This window comes from Lissotriton vulgaris, chromosome 12, assembly GCF_964263255.1.
Source record: "Lissotriton vulgaris chromosome 12, aLisVul1.2, whole genome shotgun sequence".
NCBI lineage: Eukaryota > Metazoa > Chordata > Amphibia > Caudata > Salamandridae > Lissotriton > Lissotriton vulgaris.
In genome coordinates, this window is record NC_141700.1 from 571395592 (window position 1) to 571407828 (window position 12237).

A 12237-nucleotide genomic window follows, 5' to 3' on the forward strand; every position below is an offset into this window, starting at 1 on the left:
AACCCACAAGATCTCCTTCTGCTGAGCCTGCGGGGCCCGAAGGCGTGCCAGCAGGCTCAGCCCACTCAAAATTGGTGCACATGGAGTGAAAAAAATCTTAACTGGGCAGAGGTCGCTCCCGGGCCCGGAAAGGGAGCGAAACGCGTAACCGACTCAGGCTCACGCTCCGCAGTCTCTGTCTTGTCATATGACGGACGGGGTGGGTACTTCTTACCTGACCACAATGACTTCAACTGGGATGAAGAAGACTTCAACCCCCTGGAGAAGTGCTCGGATCTTACTCTCGATGGGGACCGGGAGAGAGATAGACGAGGCGATCTCCATGGCGCCGTAGGTCCGACCACCATTCACTTCAGGGACAGCTCTCTCAAAGCCTTCAGCGCCATGGCCCAGCAGTCAGAGCACGAATTCGGATCGCTGTCACGCTCCATGGACCACAGACATATCAGATGGGAGTCTGTGACTGACATGGCGTGAACCCAAAAGGTCTTCTTGGACATGTTCTACACACAAAAAGAATTAGTAAAAAAAGTCTGTCAAAATGTGACTAGGGGTAGCTTTCTTCAACAGATCTGCACTGGCTAGCGCAGAAAGAAAAGAACTGAAGTCAGTGCGCCAGGATGGCACCTATACTGATGACGCAGGCGTCACGACGACGACGAACCCAACGTCACACAGAGTCGACTGACACCACCCATCAGGGCGCAGGGGTAATGCTACTAAAAATCTTCCACATCCAATCTGATGCCTGGGAGTTCAAAGATAAGGAATTGTAGCTAGATGTCTCTACCAGAGACGGTGAAATGGATTCTTCCAAAAAGGTGGCCGTGTAGGTAAGACTACTCTTTCTGTTTTGCACTTACTGGCATGGCGGGCCACTGACTGAAATTTTAACTCAGTAACTCTACCTACTGATTTAATTACTTCTAAAACATTACCTTTGCTGTGAAGTGTAGTATTATGGATTAGTCCAAAAGCTGAAATGACAGTCTCCAGAGATTAGAAAGATAGTTCTTGACCACCCATGAAGAGCCCTTGATAAAGAAGGAAGGTTTAACTGGTGTAAATATTATTTTAGTATAAAAACGGTCATTGAAAAATAATATGTAGAGAAGTCACTGAGAAGTCATCAACCAGAAAAAAATAATTTTCTGTTTCATTTCCAAGCGATATCTGCTGAATGGCAATTAGACTAAAAACGATCCTGTAACATGTATGTTTTCTTGTGTATCCAAACAAACATTTTTTCGAAGTTATTAGTTCTTTTGCTGCAAGCAACACCAGGTATTTGGTCATAAATGTAAGTTCAACTTCGTTCTTAACCAAGGTTTCCTCCAGTGAAGTCTGATTTTTGGTTACATGATCACTACATATATGAATTAACCATTGCAAGTGAAATTTCTTTCGAAATTGCACCAATTGCATTATATAGATGAGATGGATGTTTAATAGTGGTACAATTTTGTTAGCCTGGCATCGGAGTACTTTCAGTATCTGTTCGTAGCAGTTCTGACATCCAAAACAAGCACTCCAAATTTCAATCAATGGTCCTCCATTATTTACAGCTCAGCTACACTAGCCACACTGTGACTCCTTTAACCAATCTTTTCAAACACTCAAGATGCTATTTCCTATTCAGTTCTGCTGACCTTGTAAATTTTATACAACTTATCATTAAAAAGGGGAACTGGGACGGACGCCTTGGTCATCTGAACAATTCACATAATATGTCTTCAGTGAATGACAACCTTGTGATCTTCAGAACTATTAGATAGTACGTAGGTGCTTGCACTGATCTCTAGCAATAAAACAAACAATGGCAAGCATTGATAACCAATAGGCCCACATTTCATCAATCATACAACAATATTTATTTAGTTTTTTATGGTTTCCAATGAATCAGAAGGAAAGAGGAATGAATCACTTACCAGCTTGTCTCTTTTTCAACGTGACATAGGGTAATAAGTCATGGCGGGTAATAATCCTCAGCAACTGAAGCACTTGCCGAAAGTTGGTCTCATCACAGCGGCCCTGCCTTTCTAGTGCCAGCAAAAAGTCCCGGCCACTGCGGATCATTCCTCGCTCATAGTCATCAATTACATCAACAAAAAGGAAAGACAACACTCTCACATCTCGATGCGTTAAATGAGTGCCTACAATGTCAAACATTCGGTGCAAGCTGTAGAGTCCATGCTCCCGGTCACCAGACTCCTCCGGCCATGCTTGTGAACGACTCCGTTTTAAGGAGGCCATCTCACCCGAAGATGTACTCTCCCCTGTGATGGTTCTCCTTGCCTCCAAATAACCAAGAGAATAACAATAATCCTTCAGGGAACTGTGAAACTAGGAAATAGAAATAAGATTGATATTAATTTTGATGCTGTTAGATAGATAAAACAATAAAAAACACTCCTGTTTAAACTGGTAACATCTGTGCTGGAAACATTTTAAGAAGTTAAAGCAATGTTGAACTATCAGCTAATGTTCTCCCTCAGACTTCAAACCCTGCCACTTCTTGAATATCTCCACACAAAACAGAAGAAAAAAGTCTAGATGCCAAATGATACCAGGTTATAATATATATTACACACATACATATATATACACACACATACATATATATTACACACAACTTAAACTTCATATAGCCTTTCAAAAATGTGGTTGTGGAGTATTCTACTAGAGCAACAAACTCAGACCACCGATTTTGAAATAGCTGAGAGATGTTGGAGATTTGGAAACTCTACCATATTTTCTCTCTACCAAAACGTGACCATACTGAATACAATAACCTCTGAGTGGAGTGGCTAGTACTCATTGGAAATTACATATACCATATTGCGAGCCCAACTTGCTATTGAAACAATTATCTTTATCTCTAAGGTATAGAATTAAAGTAAAGAGATGTCCTCTTTAGGAACTCGACAGATGCTATCTGTAAGATGGCCTCCAAGTTCCACTTTGTACTTCATAGTTTGGATACACTCATTTACATTAGATAAGATGAAACTGTACAACAGCGGTCTGGCCAGGCATACAGTATTGGTCTTGTCTGAAATGAATTAGATACCTACATAGCCTAGGACTGGACAGGAAAAAGCACAAGTTGGCCTCCTAATCAACTTTAACCAGCTGCCATAACTAGCATGCAGCCAGGTATGTCACAAAGCCAAATTTTAGCATAATTGTTTCGCTAATTGTAAGTAATTAACCCAACCTTCAAAGGTGAAACCCAGAGATTACAAACACTTGGGTGTGCTTCACAAAAAACAGCAAATCAACGTAATCACTTACAGTTGTTTTTATTTTATGGTGCTACATTTCACATGTGTATTATATGGCTGGAATTAAAGCAGGTTTATAGTTTTGTATTGATGAAGTAACAGAGGGAAATCTCTGCTCTGCAGGGGCGTTAAATGAAAAGATTGTAAGTGTTATTGTAATTTCACTCCTCTGCTGGTTGCCAGAAAAAGCAATGAGTACTTGTCCAAATAACCTCACTGTGGTTAATTGTTTTCGACAATGTCCTTCGATTGTTTTACTGGGTGCATTTAAAACATTTTTAAAAGAGTGTGGTAATTTAACACTGGTACCACAGTTCCTTTAAAAATGAATTAACCTAAACCTTTTGAAACCACTTCATCCACGGATGGTGAAAAATCAAAAGGATCTTCAAGTAGTCTAAAAAAATTATCTATAACATATACCTGCGTATGACCGAGTTTTATGCTATATGTGATCTGAAAGTAAAGCCGCAGAAAACCGAAAGAAGCCGTATAAGGCATCTTACTTAGAAGGCTGCAAAGTAACAAAATAGCAGCATTTAATTTAATTTTATTATTAAGAATTGACATCCTTTGAATGCCAAACAGCACACTCCACGAAAGTGGATTAAAAGCTTTCTATGCATTTATTTTGTTTGGATACCACAAAGAGCGACTCAGCAGCCGAGCAAAGGAACGCAAATTGATACTTGCTAATAACAACGGTCCATGTGTGGAGCACATACTTACTCCATTGCTCAACAGGAATCCTTTGGAAATAGAGGGGGCCAGAAAGAGGTTGTAACTTTGCTAAGTTCAAGCATGGGACTATATATAAAATTGTGCCCAAAACCAACATTCAGATCGTATTGGGGGGTGCTGAATGAAGGCTATTACTTATTCCTGAAGCAATAAATAGGGTTTCCCAGTGGTATTTTTTCAATCATTTGGCAAAATATGTTTTTTTTTTTTAGGCAGACAGTGTAATGATTGGACATTCAAGGATTGGGTTTTCTGAAAATCAAGGAGTTTTGTTTATCTTGTTGATCAAGCAGTTTACTTATATCCAGATTGTCAATATACTGGACAGTACAGCGTAGTATAATTCTTTTCTCAGTAATCTAAACATACGCACTGCAACTACATTGCCTTACCATCATTACTACAATATTGAAGTTGTTTTTACTTTTATATATGGTTATCAAAATATTTAATGCTATCTGTATTTTTTCGAGTTGCAAAAGCCTCTTTTCCCTCCAAATATTTCATAACAAATGTATGGATCGGGTTGGATGTGTGTGTTTTTGTTGGGTAGATTAGACTGTACTATATTCACCTGTCGTTCCATCACATCACATGTGGATTTGAGCAAATTAAAATCATGCAGCCATTCGATACTAGCCCTTTCCCAGCTCGTTTTGTTTAATAAATATTTCATTTACAACTAGCAACACGAAATAACCTTGTGGATGAGTAAATTTGTACGGCTGAGGTTTGGGAACAATCATAAACCAGTTTGGGTCCTTTTTAACATCTCACATTTGATGTTATTAGCCCTTGCAATGTCTGAGATCAACTTATTATCCCCTTGCATAAGGGGCAAATTTTAGAGCTGTGTGAGCGATTTGAATAGTGGGTGGTATTCACACACCGTGACGCATGACGGCCGGGGGCCGCCCCGAGCATGCAAGGGGTTGAATCTGCACACTGTAGCTGACAACATAGGAAGACCCTCAAGTTAACTCTCTCAACTACCGATTCCACAGCTGGACCTGTACCTGCCACTAACCATAATAGCAAATTCTCCCGGCTCAGTGACGCCATTGCTTTTGCTCCAAAATTTCTGACTTTGCTTGATCCGGGTTTATCTACCATCATATCTCTATCATTCATTTCTATTCTCCATGGCGCGGTCTCTTCTACCCCTTATCATCCAGTTTGATCTGCACAGACCAATAACATACACTTCCTATTCACTGCTGGCCATGGACTGCTTCCATTTAGTAAAACACACCAATGCACATGTTAAAATTTCCCTGTCCCTCATCCTGGCACTTGGTCACTAATGGCATGAACCCACGAGTAGCAGTAGTTTATCAGTCACACCCTTCTCTGGCAGCACATTTATGCGTCGGCACTATTAAATTACACTTTTGCTGCAGATTTATGTTGTTTATAAGAAGTGGGTGGTGCGGGGTGCCCAATCATTGGTGAACAGTGATTCCCAAGTGTAGCATAGATGAAGGGAGGGTGTTATATCCCGGTTTATTTCAAGCTATACATGATAGTGGTATTTTACACCACCCCCCATGCCCACTATTGTTACTATAATCATAGAACATTCCATCCACTGAGTTGTCAACTATCTTGAAACTTTACCTCTGACAAGCCTGGTGATGGCTGAATAAATTTCCTGAATCTCATTCATGGGACTGAATTTATGATTTCAACATTGGCATCAACAGCAGTGTGGGGACAGCAGAACTATCATCCCAGAACAGCATCTAGCCAAGAGCCGGACGATGCCACAACTTACAACTATACCTTCCAATAGATAGTCTCTCACAATTCCTATGGGAAATCCAAACACAAACTAGACAAAAATGGATTTAGTGATGCAAACATACAGGCTCCTTTCTTGTCTAACAAATGCGACCTTTCCAGGACCTGCTGAGTTCTTTTCCAGATGTTTTAAAACTGTTTCCGCTTCGTAGAGCCTATGTGCACCTTTTTATGGAACGCAAATTGCCAATCTGCATTTGAACAAGTTAAAATGGATATCGTAAAGGACCCGTCTTTGGGTAAATTCGACCATAAGAATTGAATAATGCTGCCTACTGATGCCAGTAATGAGATGCTTGTGCCACCCCACACACACAACTAAAGAGCGGAAGGGAAAGAGCAAATTATGGTCTTTGCTTACCATTCATTTAAAAGGTCAGAAAACCATTCTTCAGTTCTTAAGAGAGGCAGCCTAGGTGGCTAGCGGGTGGTCAGACATTTCAAGTTATTTCTTTGGGAATGCCATTTGCTATTAGGACTCATAAAAAGCTCTTGGTGTTTGTCTACACTACAATAGGAACACAAGAAAATGATGGATGGAATGTTGAACACCATCAAACATTTACCCCCCAATCACAGATCCGGGTTGAATCCATCGTGTTTTGCTCACCATGCCATACCAGTTTGGAGCCAGCCATTTGCAAATCAGTCTTGACCCTACCCCCCCCATGGGAACAGTACAGCCCGAACTGCCAGGCCCTTCCTGGACTGGAAAACAAGCATCTTGGGACCGGTTTTGGGGCATCACCCCTATCAGGCAGGCTAGTTTGAATCCAGTGGCCTAGCGAGCATGGGAACCATGTCTGGGCATACCCTTCCCTGTTAGGGCAACTACAGCAAAACAAAAAGATGATGGACGGAATGCTGAACACTGTCATTCAACCCCAGTCACAGATCTGGGTTAAGTCCATTGATTTTTTTTTTTTTAACATACCAGGCCACCCCAGTTTGGACCTAGCCATAAGCAAATCAGTTATGACCCTGATATCCATGGCGAACAAAAAACAAAAAAAATCATGGATTTAATCAAGATCTGTGACTTGGGGTGGATGTTTGATTTGTTCAGCATTCTGTTCATCTTCTGTTCTTTATGCATTTGTTGCCCTAAGTGGGAATGGTATGCTGAGCCGTGGGTCTGATGCTCGCTATGCCACTGAATTCAAGCTTATTGCTAAAACAAACAGTTCCTTTTGGAAAAAGTATTAGCATACTGAAATATAGAAAGCACAATTGCATAAATCAAAGAATGGGAGATGCAGTAAGGGAAGACTTCACACTGAAAATATACATCTCTGATTTATGAACAGAATTTGTGAATTGGAGAGGTCTGAATCCAATGTATATAGTGTACAAATTAATAGTCAAGTCATGTCATGTCATAAACCACTTTATTCGATTTTGTTAAAAATCATAAACGCATACTACAACAGATAAAAAAATCATTCCAAGTACATGTTTTTAAAAATTTCATATGATACAATACAATTTAAAAACAATAAAAAGATCAGTTTAAAAAAGACTCATCATGTGCAAAAAAGCAAGAAATACCAAATTCATCCCAATCCCCATAGTTAGGCTTGTCCTTTCCTCCTCCTAATCCGCACAGAGGCGACAAGGTAATTTGCCACACTGAACATTACCAAGGGAGAATCAAGCATTTGTAGGAACAGAAGAGCAGGTTTTGCCTGCGTAAACGCTTTCCTTCAACAAGGGCAACAGATACTTTTGCCTAGGAACATGATAAAAAGGGCAAAATAACATAAGGTGCATATTGTCTTGTATGGAAAAGTTGTCGCATTCACATACCGGTGCATCCTCAGGCTTGAACCATCCCTGTCTATCACAGAGTACCAAGTAAATCTGGTTAAATCTAAACTTAACCAGAAGCCATCTGTGGAACGGGATGTTGACTAGGGCAAGATACGGTTGGATGGCAATACAGGTGATTGTCATATAATGTGCTCTGACCATAGGTTTTGTTAACTGGACTTGTTCTCTCTCCAAGGACTTAAGTTTGTGAAAGTTTTCCTTGACCCAGGCTAGGTCTGCTTTTTTTAGATCAAGCGGGGAGGAGAAAATCTCCGGACGTCCAAGTTCTACAGAGCACTTATTTATGTATGCCAGCCAAGCAATGTCTTTGAACTTGTCCAATTTTAAACAATCCGTCAAAATTTTGTGGTTGAGACCTAAGTTGTTATTGGTCCAAACTCTTATCCACAAAAGTATAGGTGCCATAGAGAGGATGTCAGTAATGTATCCTACTCCAAGCTCCTGATGGACAGAAAATGTGGCTGTTGATAAGGGGAGTCGATTTGACCAGGTAACTCGTTTGTTTCTTCTGTTGATAAGGGGAGTCCTAACATAGAACAGAGAAAATTATTAACCTCCGTTTGAATGGTTTCAGTTTTTACATAACCCCATAATCCAGCTCCGTACCTAGCTATAGCCAATGATTTTGCTCTATGCAAGGCTAGAAGTGCACCACTTGGTTTCCCCCCTAATCTCCTTGAAAAGCTCAGAATAGCATTAACAGAGCTCCTCACTGCTTTAGTCTTTGCTAATATCTGGGGGATCCAGCTACCCTTAGTGTCAAAGATTACTCCGAGGTAAGTGAAAACTTTAACATTAGTAAACACTTCCCCTTTGCAGTAAAAAGATTTAGTATTATTTTTAGCTGCCCCAAAGACCATGACATGGGATTTAGCGTTATTAACCACAAGGTCAAGAGAGGACATGAAGTCACTAAATGCATTAAGAAGTCTCTGGAGGCCCAGATGTGTCCTAGCTATTAAGGCAGCATCATCCGCGTACAGGAGCACTGGGATATGAGTGTCTCCTGCACGCGGAGTATCCACAGATGCCGCCAGAAGATTTTTTTCCAGAGAATTTATATATAACGTGAACAGCATAGGGGCAAGGATGCAACCTTGTCGCACACCCCTGCCTGTACAAATTAATAGAGAATCCTTTGAATGGAATGGCTTGGTATAAAACTTTGTAAATCAAATGAAGGTTGTTTGTCTTTGGTGCTGGAAACCCTTGTTTTTATGTTTGTATGCTCACAATTCTTTCTGTATGTGTGTTTTCTTGTGTTCTGTTCTACATGGGACATGTAATATTCTAAATATGCTTTTGTACAATATATACTAGACATCATCACAATTGTCTTTTGTGTTTGAATTATTGTTTGCATGCGTTTTCAGTGTGCAGTCTTTCCTGACTGCATCTCCCATAATTTGATTTATGCGATAGTGCTTTCAAAATTTCAGTGAACTAATATGTTTTCCAAAAGGCACCGTATGTTTTACAAATAATTTACAGCCCTGGTTCTCTTTGAGTAGGGTTGCCTTTGTGTTTCGATTATCTAACGGGATTCAAGCTAGCCTGGCTGATGAGGAGAGATACCCCAAAACCAATCTCAGGATGCTTGCTTTCATGCCGGGAGGACCAGGCCTGGCAGTTCAGGCTGGACTATTCCCATGGTGAGCAGAATCAAGACTGATTTGGATACAGTTGGGTCCAAACTGGAATGGCGTAGCTAGCAAAAAAAACAACAGATTTAACCCAGACCTGTGACTAAGGACGAATGTTTGATTTGTTCAGCATTACATCTATCATCTGTTCTTTTTACACTACAACACTGAAAATCTATTTTTGCTTCTAGGCTTGGAAGGGAATAACTTTAGGATGCAATAGTTACCTGGTGAAAAACAATATCATGGTGCATTGTCTGTCACATATCCAATTGGAAGTAAATTCTTCTGATCAGTATATGGTTGATAAAATGGTCCTTGCAGTCAAGCTCACAGGTGGGGTAGTGAAATGGGAAGAGTGCATTCAAAATGATAATGAAATGGAATTACTAGCAACCAGAATTAAAGAGGGTTGGTTTAAAACATGCTGGGATCCTCCTTGATGTTTGTCTAAGTTCTGGGAAGTTCGGTACGAATTAATTAAGGAATGTAGAGTTATGTACAGGGGTGATAAGATTATTCCTCTCGGTGCACTGAGAAAGAAGATTGTGGATTTGGCATGCGAGGATCATTTGGGCTGTAGACTAACTAATAGCAAGAAACAATCTGAATACTGAAAAAGCTGTATTTAACTAGCTTTCACATTTAACTGTCAGTTTGTTCCTTTATCATTGTTTGACCAATAAATGTGATGCTTTAATATGTTGATGTAGACAGTGCTATAATAGCATTTTTTAACCTTATAACTCTTTTTAACATTTGAGTGTATATTTTTTTGCAAAAATTGAAAGTGTATTTCTTGTTGTTTCATATAACATGTTCAATGTTACTATGAATTTTTAACTTTTATAAAATAAATGAAGGATATTTTACATAAACTTTTGTCCGTGTACATGAGGTTTCTATAGTACTTGAGGGTCCAACAGATTGTTTTAGTTGTAAATTTGGTAACCCGTACAATACTGCAAATCCCTTGTTGTCCAATGAAAACGTCCCCCTAGGGATGCACTTTACTCAAGATTTACTAAATCCAGGAGAAGGAGTTCTGTATTTTGTATGATTGTTGACCCAATCCTTTTCCTGTCAGAAAGGGTAGCTCCCTATTCAAAACTTTCTAGATCTCCAAGCACAGTTCTACTCAATAAAAACATTGCGTTGCATCTGCTCTACCTTGGATACCAAAGAAAATTGCAAGTCATCCTCACACTCTTAATCCACAAGCTTGACTATGCCAACAGCCTATACCTTAGCACACGCCACCTTCATCATATGTAAAACACAACTCATTCAAAGTGCTGGCTCAAGATTTCTGCACTTTCACATAAGTGAATGTATTACTACAGTCCTGCAACCACTCCACTGGCTGGATGATTGGAGCTGCGCAACAGCGATAAACATTTCTTTTCCTTTGAAAATAATTCCACCTCTCGAACTGATTTCGAGTTTATGTTTAATATTATAGGTCCCTAGCTCCTTGACCTCTAACTTATTCTTTTGTGGAGTTCCAGCTCCTGAACTCTAAGGAATGGGTCCACGATTAGTACTTACAGTCTGAAGCTTTGTGGAGCCCCGTCTTTAGGTCAGAACTTCAATCAAGTATTATAGAATTCTTTGATAGAAATGCTATATCAATGTGTCAGTTTTCCACAAGATAGGAACACTTTAAGGTGTTTATGAGGGGGTAGCCATGTATAAGCAGGTGAATATGCTTAACGTAATTCAAACAAAACGTACACAAGTGGAGGTTATATGATCCTGGCTAGAAAGACAAAACGCAACAGAAAAACTCCTATCTATATTGGAATTATTGAGTAACAGGCTATAACTTTATAGAGAGGAGTCAGATAGAGAAATTAAACAGTTAGGAAAATATGCTGTAGCCTGCAGATATGGTGAGGTAGAAAGACCCAGCTGCACACTAGCCTGACTACTTGGACAACACACTAGAAACCCAAAGTTATGACCTTATCGTCAGAAGATGGCAAAACAGTGAATTTAATGGTGCGATTTTACAGGAATGTCTTAACTATTATACAAACTTGAAAACATCACACAGTGCACATGACTCAGATCATATAAATACCAGGATGGAATAGTTCCGGCATGTGTGGAAGAGGGTGACCTTAAGTAACCTTTACTTGAACCGATAAGCATAGAAGAAATAACAGCTATGATAGACTTCCTAAAGGAAAAATACCTGACACTTCTAGCCCAAGAGCGGTTTTCTATAAATACCAAAGAAGATACAGGGCTTGATTTGGAGCCTGGCAATATCCACTCACCTTATTACAAGTGCACTATATACTAATGGACTTGCAATAAGGTGGACGGGATATCAGTCGCGTTCGTGACAAAGTACCTGTAGCCAAACTCTAAATAAGGCACTTAGCACCACAGTTAGTAACAGAAAGTAAAATGAATCCACCAGTACTGGCTGAATCCATGCCAAAAAAAGAATGAAACTGATTACTGCAAAACTAAACCCTGGGGAAAAAGCTACAACATGACAATCCTATAGTCTTGTATCCTTCTTAAACCTACACAATAAAATTATAGCCCATGTGGTTGTAAACAGGCTCGCGCCCCATGCACACACTGGTTCTACCTGAAATGTCTGGATTTGTGTCAGATAGAGCTACTTCCCACAGGACTTAGAGCTGTTTTCACCATTTGGCATCACAGCAGACCAGAGATAGATGGTGTTACTTGATACAGAGAAGGAATTTGATTCAGGCATTTAGCCTTTTCTTCAAATTTTTCATACCAAAATATTTTTGATATTTCAATATTCAAATAACTTACTGTTCATATAACTAGGTAACACCTGTAAACTCGTAGTCAAAGAGTTAGTGAGATAATGAGACTTTTAGGACATGAAAAATCGATTGGGAAAAACCCGACACATCCCCACGTACAAACAATACTACAGAACCAATAAC

At 39.8% G+C, this 12237-nt stretch overlaps 1 protein-coding gene across 1 annotated transcript in view; it reads right to left on the reverse strand.

Annotated features, from left to right (window-relative positions):
* The window catches only part of DEDD (death effector domain containing), a 98082-nt gene that overhangs the window by 55351 nt on the left and 30494 nt on the right, over positions 1-12237 (reverse strand). Inside the window, exon 2 of the mRNA XM_086945428.1 lies at positions 1929-2343. Coding sequence (XP_086801554.1) covers positions 1929-2253 — 325 coding nt within the window. The 5' untranslated portion in view covers positions 2254-2343. The remainder of the gene's footprint in view (positions 1-1928; positions 2344-12237) is intronic.